The 21,128-nt window shown below is 40.5% G+C and overlaps 1 protein-coding gene across 4 annotated transcripts in view; it reads right to left on the reverse strand.

The window, feature by feature from the left end:
- PCNX2 (pecanex 2) overlaps positions 1 to 21,128 on the reverse strand; it is a 460,152-nt gene that overhangs the window by 14,117 nt on the left and 424,907 nt on the right. For all 4 annotated transcript variants that reach the window (XM_077168355.1, XM_077168358.1, XM_077168357.1 and 1 more), the window contains 2 exons: positions 14,756 to 14,989; positions 13,169 to 13,281 (listed from right to left, as the gene is read on the reverse strand). In XM_077168355.1, the coding sequence (XP_077024470.1) occupies positions 13,169 to 13,281; positions 14,756 to 14,989 (347 nt within the window). The remainder of the gene's footprint in view (positions 1 to 13,168; positions 13,282 to 14,755; positions 14,990 to 21,128) is intronic.

Here is a 21,128-nt window from a genome sequence, read left to right on the forward strand (position 1 = left end):
AAACCTCAAACTCATCATTTAGACTCTCATAGAGCATCCATTCCCCAACTCTACCCATTTTTTAATGATTGGCGGAAGAGGCGTAATAGTGAAGGTTAAAATGAATGACTCAAGATTCTTTCAGGATTATCTGGCTTTTTATGCTTCTAGATATTTCCTCCTTTGCTCCCATTTCATAAAGGCAATTGAGTATTGCCTGGTTAGAGAACATGAGTTTCACTCAAGGGAAGTCTCTCAGGGTGTGGGCCTGTAAATTTTGATGAACAAGGGGAGTATCTAGGAATGCTACTTATTCTGCATTTTGAGGAGAGGAAGAACTGTTCCTCCTTTTCTCTTGTCCTTTATTCCTATTACTATACTCTATTGCACCCACCTCTAGCAACCCTGGCCTCTAACGTCTTGTGACAGCCACAAAAACAGCATTCCTGATAGGCCTGAACAGGGCCAGAATGTAGGAGGAAAAAAATGTATGTGAAGGAGAATCTCTGAGGATGGCTGGCTTGCAAGGATTTAATGACTTGGCTCACTGAGCAAGACTTCTGATTCAACACAATAGACCTGCACATCAGGGAAATAGTTCCACTGATTGCTATTTTAGCATTTAGTTGTAAAATGTACCAGTATCATTAATTTCCTTCTAGAACTCCCTTGAGAGAGATGCAGAGGCTTTGCGTCAGAGCAGACTGTGGGAAACTGGAGCCAGAAATCAGCCAGGCCCTGGTCAGGCAGGACTCAGGGTGCTGTAGCCCAGTGAAGCTCCGAACCTCACAGAAAGACCCTGGAGGCAGTTTTCCTGAAGTGGCTCTCCCTCATAGAACAAAAGCTTCCTGGGTGGGGCGGTGAGCTTGAGTGACTGCTTATGGGACACCAAGGAAGAGTTAAGAGCCAGCAGAGCCAGGCTGGAGTAGAGCTGATGCGGAGTGGAGGTTTTAAAACATGAGTAATGGGTACTCTCTGCTCTCAACTGAAAGCATTTGAACATACTTCCATGTATCAGATAAGCACTAAGTACTGAAATGGGAGCGCTAAACCCCAAAGAAGGGGTGGGAGACATTTCCGGAACGGATGAGGAATGCTGCTCTGCTTGCTCAGGGTGGCCCTGCACATACACAGGAGAAAAAACCCTCCTCCCGTGGCAGGGATGGGGATGGTGGCCATGAAGATCAAGGAGCCCGCCCGGGAACCCCACAGCCGCAGTTCAAGGTGCTCATCTATTGTTTGCTCAGCTGCATATGCAAGGCAACCATAGGCTGCATATTTATCAGTAGAGAAAACCAAATTTCCACAGGAACCTCACTAATATGCTTGAGTTCCCATGCCCCCAACAGCAGATGTTTTACTTGAAGTTTTTTCTGTTTTCAGAGAAAATGACACTCTGTGGTGCTTAATGCTGTTCCATTAAAATGATTCTCAATGTAGAAAACAAAGACTGACTTGCACCTCACGGATAAAAGCATCCTAAAAGTAGGGTGTTTCGTTAACTGCCTTCTTTCCTCAGGAGAATGAACTGAGCTGGTTAAATTGTTTCCGGAAGAAAGCAGGGGGGATGAGAAGGACAAGCTGGGAGCTACCAGGGGAGCAGAGGTCTCTGGACACCTGCAGCACATTTCTGAGTTGGAACTTCATAGCATTCTGTTGCTTTAAGACTCTGCTGAGAAATGACAAGTCCCTACCTCCGGGTCAACAGCTGGGGCTGGACTTTTATTTGCTGGAAAATAGTGTTCCATCACAGTCAATCCAGGTTGGCCTCTTCCTGCAGACTAAATAGTCACTACCCCTCCCCCTCCTCTCCCCCTTTTGCCCTCCACCCCCCATCCTGGAGGATGTTCCTAGGCCGAGTCATCCTGGGGTTTGTCAGTGAGGCCGTCAGCAGTGCAGGAACACCCTGGTCCAGTTGTGTGGAATTATGTAAGAGGAAGCCCAGGGCAAGCAGACACCAGAACAAACCCGACCCATGTGGAAATACAAGTCAGTGAAGCATGTGGACAAGTAGAGAACCAAAGGCTGAGGCACAGAGATAAGCAATTGCTTACATGGCACCACATAGGTGCTCAAAATTTTAATAAATAAAAACAGCACTAAAAAATATTATTCCCTAAGATGATGATGAGTGGCTGATACTTGAGTGCATACTTGAGTGCATTTTCTTTTTAATTGGAAAAAGCTGGCATGTTATTGTTTGTGCTTTACTTCTACACTGCTCAACCTAGGTATAAATTGATCAGACTGTTCCCACTGAATCCATTAAAAGGGATCACGTTTGTACCTTTTCCTTGTTATCACTTTGCTGCACTTTTGCAAGGATCCATTCTCATTTCATACTGTCAGGACCTGAGTAATGGCCTTGTCCCATCAGGGACAAGGTTACTGTAAGACTCTGTGCATGTGTATATGTGTATGCATGTGTAGGTTGGAAAGGAGGCTCAAAATGACCCTGTGCCTCCAGCAGAGACAGACCATCATACAGCCTGGTTTCTATGACCTTCTGATTATACTGACTCCTTTTCTTGTCTTTCGAGTTCCTGACCCTGCTTCCTATTAAAGGTGGCATAATCAATGGTGATGAGTACAGATGAGAGGCTGGAGTTGAGTATTGAAGCACAGTTGTTGACATCCTTCCTGAAAATGGCTGTTCTCTGGACTCTGCTATGGCTGTTGCTCGCAGAGCTACTCATTATCAAATCAACCTGAGGTTTGCTCAAGGCTTATGCTTTAACAGATCCTGCTCATTTCTGTGTCCTCACCTCTCATGGCAAGGCAATTTGGGAATAGTTTGCTCAAGGAAAGTTTGTTTTCACTTCCTTATAGTACAGCTTTCTTTATTCCCAGAGGACATCCCACCGCTCCATTCTAGCCAGAGGTTGCTCATGGTCCTCTTAGCCCACTTTTGTTGAAAATCACTGGCCAACTCAGCCACCCTCTTACACAGTGGTTATCACCTGCTGGTGATTTTGCTTCCCTCAAGACATTTGGCAATGTCTGGAGACATTTTCAGATGTCAAAACTGAGGGAGGGGGTTTGCTACTAGTATCTAGTGGGTAGAGGCCAGGCAGGGATGCTGTGACAATGCACAGGACGGCCCCTCACAACAAAAAACTATCCAGCTCAAAATGTCAGCAGTGCCACCACAGAAACCCTGCTTTTAGAGGAATAAGGAGTATCACTGAAGGAGGAAGAGCTCATTGGGACAATGGAGTCATTATCTTGGATCCTTATTTTAATGACTCAGGATTCAGAGGGAAACAACTTGAATGCTAGGATAGTTTCTGCAGGACTGACAATGGGTACCCTATTAGTTTGTTCCCTTTAGTTAATTTCCAAACAGGCTCATGCACTATGTGTTTGCTGACTGGCATGGTGAAGAGCCTTCTGCTGGAGTGCATTACTACAAATGGGGAGATTTTCAAGCATATACAAACAATTAAATGTGATTTGCAGGCTGGGCTTCACTCTGTGGACTGATGAGTGAAGGAGATTCTGAAAGAGTATGCATACATCCATCTAAACCTCCCTCCCAGTTTCAGACAGCATCTTCACTTCTGAGACCACAGCCTGGCTCTCTTCACATTTGCTTCATTCCCCTCTGCAGAACCCAGCGACCATGCACTCATTTCCTGATTAATTCCATGACTGCCACCTACACGCTCAGTTTCCCAAACAAAACAATGGCCCAGATGGTTAGCACCACTTCTGAGTACTAAGAGTGAGGCAGGACGAGGATAGTACCTGACATTTTTCTGGCGATTTGTGGATTGCAAAGCGTTTACCATCCCATGATCTTATCTAATTCTCACAGTTCCTGTACAAGATATATGATTATAACCATTTCATATAAGAGGAAACAGACCAGAAAAAGCTGAGAAAGAGGATGAGATGAGTAAAAACAAATATTTAGTATTTCATGCCACACTGAAGAAGCCAAAAGAGTAAATCCGTGGCTCCCTCCAGGCTCCCTACCTCTCTAGGAAACTGGAGTCATCATCTGAAAAGCCAGCTCTGAGTTTACACTGGAATGACCCAATCTCTTCAAAGGCTTAAGCTTGAAACGTAAGAGTTAAAATACTACTGGAATGCAGTTCTTGGGTTAAAATTGACCTCACATTCCTCAAACTGGTCTTCAGCAATTTTACAACTTAAATTGGTGTACATATCATGTGATACATCTTGAATTGATAGTGTATTAATATATTTTTCACGCAATCTTGATCTAGAAAATTACTCTATTGGCTCCAAAATGAAGCCAACCCCTAGTTTGGACTCCAGCTTCCTCCTACCTGGTAAAGAGCACTTGGAAAGGAAAGGAATGATATCTCTCAAGTTGCTCCAAAGTGTTTACTTCATTTTAGAGTTCAGGCACCACATTGAGAGACAGCACGTGGGCCACCTGAGCTGGAGGAATAGCTCCAGAAGCTCCAGATCTAAGCTTGATCTTGGCTCTGATACTTGTGGGCATTTGGGCCAGTCTCTTGTCCTCATTTTCATTATTTCTTTTTGTATATAGTAGAGGCCCAGTTTGAACCCACACTTTGTTCATCTTTAGGATCAAGTATGTCCAGGGATATGTGGAAGCTTGGTGAGTATGCAAATTTGGTTTGAGGACAATGGACAGGTGTCCAAAGGCCAATTCTGAATACACCCCAGGGTCCAGCATTCATTTTGTCCTCTGGCCCAAGCCTCTGGGACTAATGCCTAAGCCCTGAAAGACAGAGATGGTGATCATCATAAGTACACTAAGCAAGAGAGGGAGGGCACGGATAATAGGGGTGACGGCAACTTCCCAGGAAAGGGGATTAGGCCAGCAAGTCAGGGTGAGAAGTCAGCCAGCAGCCACGAATGTGCCGGAGCCTGAAGTGTCCCTGAGCCCAGACCACACTGAGCATCGGTCGCCACCTTGCAGCAGCACCTGTACTTTCAGCCACATAGCTCCAGCACAGGATGCTTCAATGAAGGAAGCATAAGTAGGGGTGGAGGATGTGGTTGGTGCCCTGGAGTAGCCAATAGGCCTCAGACAACACTCTAGGGGCAATTAAAAAAATTTCTACAGAGCAGATGGAGATGAACTTCTGGAAAGTATTATGGAGCACGGCTTGGGGTTTAAGAGCCAGTACTCTAGTGTGAATTTCATCTTTGCCACTGTAAAACACTGTACAAATCACCACTCTATGCTTCACGCTTTCCAGCTGTAAAATTGAGCCAATAATAATACCTACCTCATTGGGCTGTTTAGATGATAAAATGTGTGGACTTAGGTAAAGCACTTAGCACTGCATCTGGCCCATAGCAATCACATAAATGTTATTACAATTCTTAGAGTCGCTGCTGGACTGGCATACTCCGGCAATGTGGGCTTCGAATATGGAGTAAGGATGTTTATATTGAACCTCATATAATCATTGGAAAGAAATCATAAAGAATTTCAGTGGTACTGGTTCAAATAAATCCCAAATAAATTAAGTGTGAAATAATAACCCCCAAACTAAAAATAACTAAAGGGCAAGATTAGATGAAGACCTTTTTTTTCAAACGTGTTTAACCTATGGTATTTTAATACCCAAGAGTTTTATGCTCTGAGCTTCTGCATCAGTGGGATTAAGCTATTATTGTCTAGTGCAAAATATTTCCTAAGGCAAGTCTGAGGACCAGTGTCAGGCTGGCTGCAGAAGAATCAATCATCTAGGCAGCTTGTTCAAAATCAAAAACAGATTTCCAGACCCAAGACCCAGAGATTTTAAGTCGGCAATTTGGGATATGTATTAGAGGTCTGTATTATGATCAAGCTCCACAGGTGATTTTGAAGAACAATGAGATTTGGGACTCACTGGACCAGAGCACCTGGATGTTTCTTAAAGATGTCAAGACATCTCAGAGAAGTAAGAAAGTCAGGAACGTGGGGTGTAACGTGTAAGTCTCCAGCCAGGGTAGGAGGAGAATTTCCCATTTGGAGTTAGAATTTAAGGTCCCAGAAGCACTTGCTCCCCTTTCTAGGCTGGGAATTTTATTCTATGCTTTAAACTTAGATATTTCCCCCATGCTAAAGTTTATGACTTTAGCCTGATGACCTGATTTTAATCTCTCAGGTCCGAATCTTTCATGCTATTTACTTTGTTTATTTCTCTTCTAGAATTTGATTTCTGAGTTTCTATCCCCAATCTGCCAAATAGGCCCTAATTTCATCTGCAAGATGGCCCTGTATTACTTCTGCTCCAAGGTTGGGCCTCATCTCCAATTAAATCCTGGGAGGAGAAGCCAAAATGTTTTCATGGATTTCAGAAAAGCTGTATTTTCCTTAGTCCACGGTGAGGAGTGAAAGGAGTTGGTAGATGGTAGATGTGACCCACAGCGTGACCTCTGGCCACCAGATGGCATGTCAGGACTACAAGCCGCCAGCATATGGGTTTGGCTAACATGTCTAGAGCTGGCTTGCTTTTTCTATAATTTTTCAAGGTCAACTTTCTCTTCAAATTTTCCATCTTTTTGGAAGCCTAGTCAACTCAAAGAGGCAATAAATTGTGATCTTTGAGGAAACCAGTTTTAGTACTGTAAAATACAGCTATTCTTTCCTGATCTTTTGTCTCCATAAATGAAGCATTTACTAGTATCCACCTCCTTATGCTCTTTCCCGTACTTGAAGACTGTAATCAAGCAATCTTTTAGCCTCTGGGGTTAGTGAAACTATTCCGACTTCCTTTAAAAATCATCACTTTACACTTACATGGCTGTCTTCAGAGGGAGACCCATGTCTCCAAAAAAGATATGCCCCAAACTCCAACTTAAAAAATCCACCAGCATTTACTTGTCATTTCCGTATTAGTCCACTTCACCTCCATAACCTATCAACATTTTATTTTAAAACATTTTATATAATTGTCCTCTTTTTCTTACTTATCATTTAAGATGGTTTCAATGTACTCATCCTCCCTGATTTTGTATGCATATGTTTGCTTTCTTGAGGATGGTCCAACAAAGTTATGTAACTGATGCAAAGTCAAAGCATTTTCCCAGCAAATCAAACAAATGATGCAGAGCTTGAAGTTTATGCCAGTCGACTGCATAAGCCTTAACTAGGGAATCAGTGTTCAAAAATTGCCTAACTCTTTAAAATTAGGTATATGAAAATGAATTTGGGGGGCTCATAAAGACACCTAAGGATAGTCCTGATTTTAAAATTATATAAGGATAGAGCATGTACACACACAGAGAAACATTATGAGTCACTTTTAACTTTGAACATAGTATAATTATGCTAAATTATACTAAATAAAATACTAGCAAATTGAAGCAGCATTGTATAAAAGAATAATATATCATGACCAAGTAGAGCTTATCTCAGAAATGCAAGAATGTTTCAATATGAGGAAATCTATTAATGTAATCCATTTATATTAATAGATAAAAGGAGAATGATACCATTTACATGTGTGGAAAAAAAGAATTTGAAAAAAAATTGAACCATCCTTTTAGGATAAAATCTTTAGCAAGCCAGGAATAGAGGAAAGCTTCCTGACTTGATTTAAAAAAAAATGGTTAAGAAGCTGAACTAAACTACATCCTTAATGCTAAAATATAAGACTCATTCCCTTTAATGTCTGGAATAAGGCAAGGACACTGTGGTAGGCAGAGTAATGATCCCCCAAAGATATCCATGTCCTAGTCCTGGGAACCTGGGAACATGTCACCTTACAAAGCAAAAGAGACTCTGCAACTCTGCAGATGTGGTGAAATTAAGGATCTTGATAAAGGAAAATTATTACAGATTCATTTTAAGTGTTCTTTTTAAAAAAAAAAATTTTTTTTTATTATATAGTATAACATATACACAAAGCAAAGAAATGAAAAAGCAATAGTTTTCAAAGCACTCTTCAAAAAGTGGTTACAAGAAAGATACCAGAGTTTGTCATGGGCTACCATGCGATCCTCCTGTATTTTTCCTTCTAGCTTCTCCAGAATATAGGAGGCTAGAGGGCTTAAATACTTTTTATCATCACAATCGGCTTTTTTTTCTTTTTTTGTGAACAATAACATATATACAAAAAAAAGCTATAAATTTCCAAGTGCGGCACCACAATTAGCTGTAGAACATATTTCAGGCTTTGACATGGGTTACAATTTCACAATTTTGCTTCTAACCGCTCTAAAATACTGGAGACTAAAAGAGATATCAATTTAATGATTCAGCATTCATACTCATTTGTTAAGTCTTCTCTTCTATGTATAATTCTACCATCACCTTTTGTCTTTCCATACCTCACACTGGGGTTGTTCGGGCTATGGCAATTCTAAATTTTTGATATTGGAAGGGTCTATTCTTAAAGTGTTCTTAAAGATGAAAGAGGAGGTGTTAGCGGTGGTGTCAGGGTCAGAGAGAGATTTGGAGATGCTACACTGCAGACTTTGAAGATGGAGGAGGGGACAAGGAGACATGGAATGAAGGCAGCTTCCAAATGCAGAAAAAGGCAAGGGAACAGATTCTCCCCTAAAACCTCCAGAAGGAATGCAGCTGTGCTGACACTTAGATTTTAGCCTACTGAAATCTATTTTGGGCTTCTGACCTCCAACACTTGATGATAAGAAATATGTGTTATTTTAAGATACTAAGTTTCTGGCAATTCGTACAGCAGCAATATGAAAATAATACAGATGCCCAACTAATACAGATACCCACTTGCTACTGTTTAGCAGTGTATTGGATGTCATAGACAATGTAATAAGAAAAAGAATTGAGTGAAAAATACTGAAAAGCAAAAATTAAAACTGTTCATTATTGTAAATATATATTTATATATAAATGTTTTTCCACCTAGAAAATCAAAGAGAATAAACTGAAATATTATTATCTTAATAACAGAGTTCATTAGGGATGTCCAGAATAAGATCATTGTATATATTTTAAAAAACATGAATGACTTTCCCAAATAGTATCAGTAGCCGATTAGAAAAGGTGACAGGACAGAAATTCTATTCACATTCACAATAAAACTATAAGCATACTTGGAAATAAATCCAATAAGAAAGTTCAACCCCTCAATGAAGTAAATGATAAAACTTTACAAAGGACATTTTTTTTAAACCTGAATTATTAGAAAGCTAAACTTTGTTATTGAGGGTGCACAGGTGGCTCAGTGGTAGAATGCTCGCCTTTCATGCGGGAGATCTGGGTTCAATTCCCAGACCGTGCACCCCAAAAATAACCTCTGTTATTGAATGGTGCTTAGTTTTTCTCAAATTAATCTGTAAATGTAATACAATCTCAGTCAAAATTCCAACCATGTTTTTGGAGAATTTTGATGCTAAATTTCATGTGCTAGGCAAATGAGGAAGAATAAAAAGCAAGACAGATGACATGGCTTATCAGATATGAAAGCAATATATCATCTTAGTAAACCAAGTATGATGTTATTGTAGGAATAGACAAATAGATCATTTTAATAGAAATGCAAATCAAGAAGCACACCCATTATATATGAGAATTTATTATATAATCAATGTATTATTTCAAGTCAGTGGTGATTTAACTAACTAATGATGAACTACTTAGCAAGTAGTGTTAGGACTATCTGCTTGGGAAAATGTATGGATCCCTATCTCACATCATATACAAAACTGTTCCAGATGAATTCATTGGGAGGCAGTAATCCATGGGTCTCCTACTCTTACACACCTTGTTGGGTGTGCCAAGAATGCAAGGCTCAGATAACTTATCTGGGCTGTGTTTGTAGTGACCAACTTTGAGGGATGAGGTCATGTCTCCCTGTGCTATAAAATGGCAGATCCACTATGCTCAGCGTTCTCCTACTGTAATTCAACCCACTGCATGTTCAGGTATCACTGGGGCCCTCCACTTCACTCCTATTGAAACTGGAGGCAAGGGGAATCAATAGAAATACACTGATGTTCATCCTGCTTGCTGTGCTGTGAATAATAAAGTTCTTTGTTTCTGACCCAGGAATCTCATGTTCTCTAGAAGCAGTTAACTCATAGCTAATAAGGAAGGCAAAACAAAATTCCAGACTTGATAGGATTCAAAAACTAAATGCAAAAAATAAAGCTATAGAAGAGCCAAAGGAAAACAGAAGCTATAATTTTTGCATTCTGGAGTTGTAAAAATATTTCTTATGAAAGACACAAAATACAGAAATCATGAAATAAATTTTTTAAAAGATGTCATAAATAAAAATAAAAGACAAGTGAAGCTTGATTGGAAATATTTGTTACAGATATAATAAGGTGCTTGGTAATTAGTCCCTAAAAATCAGTAAAACCTAATAAAATGGGTAAAGCATATAAATGGGCAATTCACAGAAAAAATATAAATGGGCAATGAACTTGTAAAAAGATCTTCATCCTCACTATTAATAACAGAAATAAAGATTCATATAAGAATGAGATGCAACTTTTTACCTACAATACCAGAAAAGTTTTAAAAGATTGAATGTCTAGTATTAGTGAGGATATAGCAAAACATTCTTAGTAAGAGGACAAATTGGTACAGCCTTTTAGGGGAGCAATTTGACTGTATCTATAAAAATCATTTTTTATATTTTTTTGAGCTCTCATATAATTTTTTTTCCCAAGCAAATCATTTATCGGACCCTAACATATAAAACAAAAAGCACAGCTGCTTTGGTTGAAGCCGAGGTGGGACCCATCAGGTTCTTATCTCTTCCTCACACGGTATCCATCCTGCTTCCCACAGCATGGACTGCAGACCCTGAACTGCTGGCCTAGGCAGCATGTGAAATAAGTTACCTTTTGTAAGACAATGATTGAAATGAAAACATGTTGTAGGATTTTCGCTTGCTCAATAAACAAAACTAGTCCCTGATAATCAAATTTTCCCTAGAATGCCAAGAGGATTATTCGCAGATTTATCTCATCACTAGGTTTAAAACAAGAAGAGCTGACATTTTCAGTATGAGAAACTCAAAAACAAAGAAAATCCCGTCAAGATTTTGAAAACAAGATTTTCAAAAAAATGATTGGTAAATATGCTGCTTAATCTAAGAGAGAGAGGAAAAAAAAAAAAAACCAAGTAAGAAAAGCTTGGATCAGGAATACTCAAACAAATCACACAAAAAACTGAAGAAATCTGAAAGTATCTGAGATACGAAGAGTAAGTACTTGAGTATGCGATCATTTGAAATTTTAAAAGAAAAATTGGAATGTATAAAGAATGTCAAATTGATCAAACAAAAGTCCTTGTTACATTGGTTTAACCATCTACCTAAATGCTATGACTACCAGGAGACCCACTTTGCTATTTCAAGTTCAAAAGCCCATAAAGCCCTTCTTTATGTATTAAATAGGAGCACACATCTTACTGATTTACAAAACCCACAGGAGACGTCTGCTAGACTTTTAAACAATCATACTTCATCCCAGATGACCAAAAGAGAACTGTCAGTCTCTAGTATGAGGCTGAGTCAGAGAGACTCAGAGAGAGGCTTGGGAGACAGCCCGCATCTCTCCAGAGCAGTTAGCTATTTGGTGTTTCTCACCTATGAAGAAAACCATAAATTCTGAGGCGTGGGAGTTGAAAGAGTAGCTGATGTCACAAATTCTAATTATCTTCAGTTCATACCTTTCCTCCTAGTGACTATCCTCATGCCTCCAGAGAGAAATGAAAAGAACCACAACACTGCACTCTTTATCAATTCACAACACATAATTTATGATACCTTTCAACAACTTGCCAACACTAATGACTCACAGCCATCCCCATCAGAAGGGGCATTTAGGAAACCCAATCAACAATTCTCTCTGGTTGCTTTACCTGATGGCCTGGGGTGGTGGGGATTTTTAAAACAGTAGCATGGGGTGATGGTGGCGCAGGGGCAGAGTTCTCACCTGCCATGCTGGAGACCGGGCTTTGATTCCCGGTTCCTGCCCATGCAAAAAATAAATTAATTAATTAAATAAATTAAAAACAAAAAACAATAGCATGTTTTTTGCCCTTAACAAGCTTCTAATCTAACCTGACACAAAACTCACTCAAATCAAATATCAAGAAATCCCTTTTCTCAGAGCACCATATCACAAATATAATACAGGAATACTGAAGATAGTTCAAGTTTAAGTAGAGGAGAAACCAGGGAGAGGAGATTAAATAGGATTCCTAGAGATTCTGATTTTGATCATGCAGTGGGGCTTTAGCCATCCACTTTTTTTTTTTAATTCTTTAGTTCTGTGTGATTCTCAACCTTGGCTGCATAGTGAAATTACTTGAGAAACTAAAAACTACTGATGTCTGGTCCCACCCACAGAGATCCCCAGGTAAGTGGTTTGGAGTACAGTATGGCTCAGCCTCTCTGGAGATGTTAATGTGCAGCTGGGGCTGAAATAACTACCCCAGGTGATTTACCGGGCAGGCAGCCTTCAGGACCACTGGTCAGCAAATGCCAAAGGAAGAGGAGAAGCCTGTGACATGACCACTAATGTTGGTGATTAGAAGGTGTCTGGTGACGTGAAAAAGAGCAGTTTCACTGGAGGGCTGGTTGCACGGGCAGACTGGCCTTAAGGCACTGGAGTCCAGGAGCACAGCCTACTCCTTCAGAAGTTCATTTGTGAATGAAAGAGGCCACCTGAGTGACAGAAGGTGCCAAAGGATCAGGAGAGAACTTCATTTAGTTATTGTTCTTTTATCAGAGAGACTTGGACTATTTATATGCAGAGACGTCGATTTAGCAGAAAAAGAGTATGAAAAAAAAAACAGAAGAAAGGATTATCCAATTAACTGAAATCCCACAGAGACAGGACAAAGTAGGTTCCATACTAAAGCACAGAGGTAAGAATTTTCACTGGGAAGCAAAACAGGAGAAGGAAATTAACATTTACTGAGCATCAGTTTGGCTGGGTGCCAGGCTAAGCAGTTCGTTCTGTGTGGTTTCATTTGATCTTCCCAGCAAATCTGCAAGGACCATTGTAGTGGAGAAGACCCAACACCCAGAACTTCTGGGTCTTGACATTCCCAAAGCTAATACTCCAAAAGATGACAGTGATTCAAAAGTCTTTTTGCAGCCCCAACATGATTTATATGGAAAGAACTATCTGAAAGAAGTATGAAGAGTCCAGCCTTAAAGTAAAACATTGATAAAATCTGTCAAAATTAAATAAATAAAATGTCGGAGCCCGTTCCAGTCTAAGAGAGTCCACGGGCCCAATTCCCCCTTACCTTATAGCCATGTTGTGAGCAGCAGTTCCCAGAGCCCTCCTTGCCAGGATGCACAGGGCAAAGGACAGAGTCACTAAAGGGGAGTCCTCATCGCTGTCCAGATTCTTTGAAGGCTGAAAGAGCAAGGCCATCAATTCAACTTCCCCACAGCTCCCAATATGTAGTAACACAGCATCACAAATGTACAACTAGAGGAGGCTTTTTAGGTCAACTGTTAGGATCATCCAGTCCCCTAGTAAATAATCCCAGGGATGGGGAACTTTCTGTTTTCTGTACCAGTTCCTCTTGTGGCTGGATGCAGGGGAAGAAAAATTAAAATGCGGGAGCTACTTTAGAGTAAAAAAATGGACTAAGATGACTAAATTTCCTAGGATTTTGAATATAGCACTTCAGTTCATGAAGATGATTAGAACTTGCAGACAAAGGAACGCCTACCTCAACACTATTGATGGAGAGGAGAGACATGATCTAGTTGAGAGAGAAGAAATACACAAATCAAGTCAAAATGAGGGTCTTGTATTCTCTCTATAATGTAGAGCCCTCTGGCTTGACCGTAAGTCCACAATTAACAATTAAAAAAAAATTTGTCCGAAGTCAGCTTATTTTTAAAAGGGAGGGAGAAATGTAAAGTCAAAATATCCTTTGGGAAGAAGAAAGAAAGAAGGAAGAAAGAAAAAGAATTTCATCAACCAGATGAGAAAAGAGGCGATATAATTGTGACAGCTAAGAATACTAATAGATTATCTGAATATCCCAACCACTAACAGAGTCCAAGCATGGCAAAGATGATCAGCACACACTTTCCTTGGCTTATCTGGAGAAAGCAGGCTCTGCCACCTGCCTTTTCTGGCCCCTGTTTTTGATCACTTGTAAGAAGGTTTAGGACCTGGGCTAGTGTCAGTGTTTGCTTACACCCTTCGGGACAGAGCACATACTTTCCAACTGCCGAGGTACTTCTTCTAATCTTGGATCCACTTTCTCCATTGATTTATCCAGCAAATAATGAACGGTAAAGCAAACTGACTCTATTTCTTTTCTCCCTTTTCTCCTCTCCCTCCTCTTCTTTTTGCATGCTGTCATTGTCCATGGTTTCATTTCTAAAAAGCAGGATTCACCTCCAGAATTGTCCTCAGCACAGTTTCAACATGGCACAAGAGAAACAGCTACCTACAGAAGTAACTTGGACCGTCTTATTGCTGAGTAGAATTTGCATGTCCATGATTCAAAGTTTCATTAAATTCTCCTGAATACATTCAGCACGTATATGCAATTTCACAGCAATCTTAAAATGTAATTTTAAATGAAGAGTTTTCAGGGATTTAAAGCTAGTCTAGAGATTTAAACTGTACTGACCCATAGAAGAATAGAGGGAAATATACCTTCAGTGCTACTTCTTTAGAGATGTGTATTAATCCCTCCATTAATTTTGCTTAATGGTTAAATAAACATTTATACAAATATTAATTTTTTTCTCCCCTGAATTTTATTATAATCCATTATGGAGTATAAGAAAGAAGTGAACTTTGCAATGTTTTGTTTGCTTTCTAAATTTGCATTCAATACCTCATCCCCACCTCCCTTGCCTACCTCTTTTCTTTTCTGTGCGCAGTATTGAATCCATTCTAGATAAACATTGCAGTAGCTAGCTCTGGTTATCCCCTGAAGACACGGAACGTAGTCATCATCGGTGTTAATGCTGAACATTGCAAGGTCACGCTCAATGTAATGCCACTTAGCAAAAAGCTGCAGAGACTTCAGAAGTGATTCATTTTTGATCCAAGTGAGGAGCTTGGGGGAAGTTACCATGTAGTATATTATACTCTGCAGAGAGAAAGTAAAATTGTAAGCCCTTACAGCCATTCACAAGCCAAAAGATTTTTATTTATTATGGTTCAGAAAATAAATCAATCTCCGGAAAGTATAGGATGTGAAATCTCTATATGTGGTATCATTTGTACTTCCTGCTAGATTTAATTTATAAAGCCCACTTGAGATACTCTAAGATGTTCTCCCTTAAGGTTTGCTGTAAGCAAAAGGGAAGTGAGAAAAATATAATGCTAACAGAATGTAACAGAACAGAATTTTTGTGATGATAAAGAATGAGGGCCACCTTATCTTTTCTGAGAGCAGCACAGAGGTCCTACAGCACAAAAAAAAGCACCCTTGGAATTGCGGCAGGTTTCTATTTATGTCAGACTAGCCTGAGTCCAGCTGAAAAAGACTGGCAGTAGACTCTTTATCAGAACTCCAACCAAAGGCTATTTAAGAAATCAAAATGACACCGTGTCTTATAGGAAGTATTGATTATATAAAATTGTTTTAACGTACATACATACATAATCTTGGGAACCTAGACATTTGACATTTCTGAAAGGTTCAAAAATAATCCATGTTTTCTCCTTAATCAGACACCCCACTTATGAGTTCCAATTGGGGAAAATGACAACCTCAAGCATTATCTTTTTGAGTCACAACTTTATTGAGAGTCATCTTGCAGTTTTCAGATGTCGCCATCCTATAAAAAGTCTTGTACCTTGCCTCAAAAAGTAAAATGCCACAGAGTAAACGAAACTCCAAGCCTGATAGAGGACCAACAGTCAACAGATCAAAGTACACGGTCGAGGAGTTACTTCCAATATTCACTACAGTTCATTATAACTGAAAGCTGGTGTGGTGCTCAGAGCTGTTGAAGGCTACTGCGGGCCCTGGGAACATGGCTGTGCATCTCATCTAGAAATCATGAGCAACAAAGTGGGGTTCAGTGTTTGATGCAAGGAGGCAGCGGTGCGTGCTGCCGTTAGGATCAAACACTTAATTGATGGCCTCTTCTGTTGATAAAAATACATTTTTTTCCAAAGAGAAGACAATAAGTAATGCACGTTGATAGGGACTTGAAGTTGGACTTGCCTTCTGAAAGGAAGTGGGAGAGAGAAACACAGGGAGGCTGCCACCCCTACCCTTGTGCCTCTCTTTGGCTGGGAAATGAAACCAAAGTCTGTGGTTACTGAGGTATCTGGTTTCTGGCTACTTCAGAAGTCTCAGCAGGTCAAGGTCAGACTGCAGTGCTCTCTGGACTTGGGTTAAACAATTGTCAATGCTTGACTTATCCTTCTCTGCTGGTCAGGCTGAGGGCAGCTTGGACTCTGGGAAGGCGCACCTTTGGCTGATGGCTTGTGGCCTGCCTTCTTTGAGAAGCCTTTTCCATGAGGCTCTGCTGTGTGGCTGACCCCAAAGTGGGGGAGCAAGAAAAATAAAGTCCACAGATAGTAACTAGAGCTCAGTAGTTCTCCCACCCTCCATAGCACTGCACCCAGGGACAATGGCTGGCCTTGAGAAATCCCTTCAATGTAAGTAGGGAAGGAAAGAGAGAAGGATAGAAGGAAACTGAAAGTGGGAGGAGGGAGAGACAGAAGCAGTGATGATGCCCTCTGCTCATCGTGGTTTAAAACATTGTCTATGAAGGACTTAGCACAGGGCCTGGCAAATGGTACACGTGCAAGAGACAATAACTGTCACATCTCTATTGCCTATCAGTTTTTTCCACCACAAGCAAGATGACCCTAGGCTCAGAGGAGGCAGGCAGAATCAGCAGCAGCAGCAGCAGCAGCATCCATCCAAGAGAGTTCTGGAGCTCAAGGGTGCGGGCATGAGGTATGGTCATAGGGACAGAAGACAGCTGAGTCTGTGTTGGCCATCACAGTGCTTGTCCAATATTCAAATATACAAATCTCGAACCTGGAGAGTTTTCTACTGTCTGCTTACTGGGTTAATAGTGGAAAGCGTCTATGAGGTGAGCAGTTTAGTCAGTCCAAGGTTACGAGCAGGAGTGTGCTGATGTCCAGGACCTGTGATTACAGCAACAGGCCAGCTTCTCATGTGAGAATTAACAAGGGAAAAAAGAAATTCTTTCTCCCCCAACATCATCCCCAAAACTAGATCTAGCAAACATCTGCTCAAGTTTTTCCCAGTATGTCCTAATCTTATGTAATAGACAGGAATAACAAACAAAAATCGAAAGGCAGAAATTAGCTTTGAATTTATTTCTAGGGAGGAATAAAATAACCCTACAACTGAGGAAGTCAGAGTAATCCTAGAGGTTAAAACTTCCTCCTCTAAGTCTGGCGAAACCTTGCAGCGCTGACTTTCAGATGCGCGGAGTCACCTCCACTCACAGGCGTGGGGGCATCTCCCCCTCCCTGGGAGAAAACAGAGCCTCCCCACCTAATGGGAGACCATATCCCATTTCTGCTTGATTCAGGTAGAAATTCTGTCACAGAGACATAGTTAATGAACAATATGAAGTCTTCCTGAATCTGTCAGAATGAAATGGATGCTGTCCTAAATAAAGCTGATCAGTGAGTATAGTGAAAAAGAAATCAACTGCGTATAATCTGAGCCATGCTGAAAGTAGAACCGCCCCTGAATCAATTCACAGTATCTGGCTTCTCCAGCAGGGATTCTCCTGGTTTCTCATTTTAATTGTAAATCAGCATATTCTATCAGACAACAAATTCTAGGAAGGGAACTCTGGCAGGCAAACCAATCAGCCTGGCTTTTTCAGACTTGTTATTCTGCAAGGTAAGCGATAAGCACATCTTTCAGAAAGGGCTGGGCAGAAACAATGGCAGCAGGAAAGCCGGGCACTCAGAAAGCTGACTTCTTGAATGCTAAGAGGTTTTTAAATGCTAATAAATTGAGGAGAGATGGAGGATGCACCAGGGAAAATCTCAAGTCTTCAGGAAGGAAATGATTTCAAATATATTCATAGAGGGTGGGGACACTGACCCAGTTTATTAAAAGATTAAAAAAAAATCCTTCTGTGTAAAGGAATTATTCCAAGTTTTTCTTCATTTTTAATTTGCCTATCTAATAATTTTTTTTTAATAATAAAAAGAATGAAACTTAAACTCTGAAACTTGAAGCAATTCAGAGCTTCATGGGCAATTTTGTTCATTAGGTAACCTAGGCCAAAGAAGAAAATAATTGCTTTCACTCTAAAATGCTGTTCTTCAATTCTAATAGTCATTCAATACTCCTAAAACTTCATTTACCTAACTATCCCATGAGACTGAGAGGCCGTTCTGAGCTTCCCCTCACTGAAGGGTATTAAAGCGTGTTACTGAGTGCAATATTTAGAGAAAACTTGCATGGACAGCCTCACATGAGGCCCCATCTGTCCACAAATCTCAGTGCCACCTGATCTCTGACCTGGAGTTAAGACAATTCGGTTTCTACTGAATACAACAAGCATGCCTTAGCTGTTCCCATATCTGGTATATATAAAATCACTTAGAAAACTTATTAGAAAATATAAGACCTTATTAAATACAGGCCTTCAGAATCAGAATTTCTGGTAGGACATGGGAATCTGTGATTATCTAGTTTACTGGCTGAGTCTGATGCATGGGTCTGCAGCCCGGCTCCCAAGAAGCACCAGGCTAGGTAAACAAAGTCAAATTGCACCTTATTCCTCTCAGACCTCGCTTGCAACTCTCATTTTGGGATCACTCCCCTTTCTCCTTTCTTAACAGAGTATTGGCAATGTTCTCCCAAAAGCCAGCTGTCACCGGGCAGAGTTCTGGGGCCCTAATCCCTCTTCCGTTTGCACTTTATCCTGAATTTGTTTATGAGATGATCAATTGTTGATTTAGAAAACAATTAGGGGATTGGGAGGTACATTTCCAGGATTTAAAGGAGGAGGAAGCCGAATATTAGCTGCAAGTCCAGAGGAAAATAGCAGAACAGTATATTTGGGCATCAGAAAACAGGTCCAGGCATGGAGTCCCCAAGGCCTCTGGAAAAACTGGAGAGAGGGGAAACACAGGGAAGGCATCACATCCCTTCCTTCTTTCTTCTCTCCCAGTCACGGTGATCTGCTTGCCTCATCAGGTGGGTGCAGATTTGTCCATGTCTGTCTCATAGAAAGACGGTTTATGGGAAGCCCCTGATTCAGAGACTTGGTTCAGTATTGAATTCCATTCTTTTCACCAGTGCCTGAAGCAGCTCACAAAGACCCTTGCCTGGATCTGCATCTCTGCCATCCAGACTTTGTGGCCTGGACTCCTAATCCATGCTACCTGGAAATTTAGTTCAGTCCAAAAAAGTGCATCAAGCGTCTCAAGATGCAAGTCATCACTCAGAGCTCTAGGGACATAAAGAGGTGTCAGGTGTGGCTAGTATCAAGGGATACTTCCTCTCCTTGATGAGGGAGGCAGAGATGGCTAGTTGCCATTTAACATCTGTTTTCTCCTTCCATGAACACACAAATTCTATTTGGGTCCATAGCTGCCTAGAATGCACTTTCCAGACCCCCTTGCTGCTAGTATTATGACATAGTTCTGGCCAATAGGATGAAGTGGAAGTGTCCTGTGGCAGCTTCCAGAAAGCTTTTAAAGAGAAAGTTGTTGTATGCCCTTGGCCTTCATTCTTTTGGTCCTTTCCTCCATCCTGTTGTCTGGAACACTTAAAACTGGTGGTGCTGGGAGCTGGAAGAAACATGGGCTCCTGAGAGCCTCATGAGCAGAACTGCCTTCCTAGACTTCATGTATGTGAGAGAGAAATCCTCTTCTAACTTGTGAGTGCTACTGTTATTTTCTGACTCACTACCAAATTTAACACTAATTGATATACCAGGTTTTCCTAGAGTCAACTCTAGGAAGACATTCTTGAATCTCATTTACAATGGCCTAAGGATCAAAACAGGGAGTTGAGAGTCAAGAGGTCACAGTTCTCTGATTTGCTTCCCAAATCTTGCCCAATTTATGTCGGTTTGGGCAAATCACTTATATTTTCGTGCAATATTCAGATGTAAAGTTTTGAACCCCTCTAGCACACACAAAAGTGGGGGTATGAATGGCCAAGCCTGTTTTAAATATTCTGTCACAGAAAAGGATTTCTGAAATAGTTAAAGTAGCAATCACATAGACATATGTTAATTAATAGTTATTGAACTTTCTGACATTCATTGTCTACTTTCTGTGTAAGGTAAACTTTAGTAACTATTGTTGCAGACTTTGGAGATCCCCACAATAGCTATTCCAAACTTGTAAATGTCCTGCTTTTTTTAGCTGGTGGAAACTATTGAGCCTTCAGGTGTCCATGTTATCTTTTTAATTGTATAGTTTCTCATTTTTGCCTGGATCACGTCTCTGTGTCTCAAGCAGCAATGAAGGTTTGGATCTCATCTGGATGAGTTTCCTCTTTTTTGAACAGCATTAAAATGTGGACCCTTCTGTGGATGGTTCAGGGCTTCTACCAGTGAAAAATGCACCCCAATCATCACTCTGCTTCACATTTGTTCTTAAAGAGGCTTGTTCCAAACCAGTCCATTTTTTCTGACGTTGGACACACAGATTGGTGTGCATGGGAACTTAGAGACAGGAGATAATGTGATATTAGTACCCCCAGGAGTGAGAGGAAAAGACTGTAAAAAGGTCCGTCTACACTTGGAAATGGAGCTTTTTTATAATCCTAATTACAATGTATCTTGTTATATTTTTGAGCCTTTACCATGAGCTTAAAAATAATTCTGCTTCCAAAGTCATCAAGTTACAATTTACGGAGTACCTAAATTGGCATTCAATTTAGTACCTAATTGACATTCAATTTAGTATATTTAGTACCTAAACATACATTGAGGCTTAGTAATATTTCTGTGATGTTAATTTTTCTTTTTATGCTGTATGGCAGTGGTCATATTTCGTTCTTTTTCCTTGCGAGTATCCCATTATTGCAGCACCATTTTGTTGCATTTTTGCTTGTTTGTTTTATCTTTCTTTGCTTGTTTGTTTTGTTTTGGGAAGTACATGGGTCGGGGATGTTAAAATTTAGCATCACCACTGTGACAAGTAACGCACGCTGTTCTAGAAGCAAACCAACCGACCTAAATAAGAAAACAGATTGTGTATTAGTGCTTAGGTTCAGTACCCAGCTCCCGGGCACAAGCCAGAGGCTGAACCAA

This window comes from Tamandua tetradactyla, chromosome 7 (assembly GCF_023851605.1).
Source record: "Tamandua tetradactyla isolate mTamTet1 chromosome 7, mTamTet1.pri, whole genome shotgun sequence".
Taxonomy (NCBI): domain Eukaryota; kingdom Metazoa; phylum Chordata; class Mammalia; order Pilosa; family Myrmecophagidae; genus Tamandua; species Tamandua tetradactyla.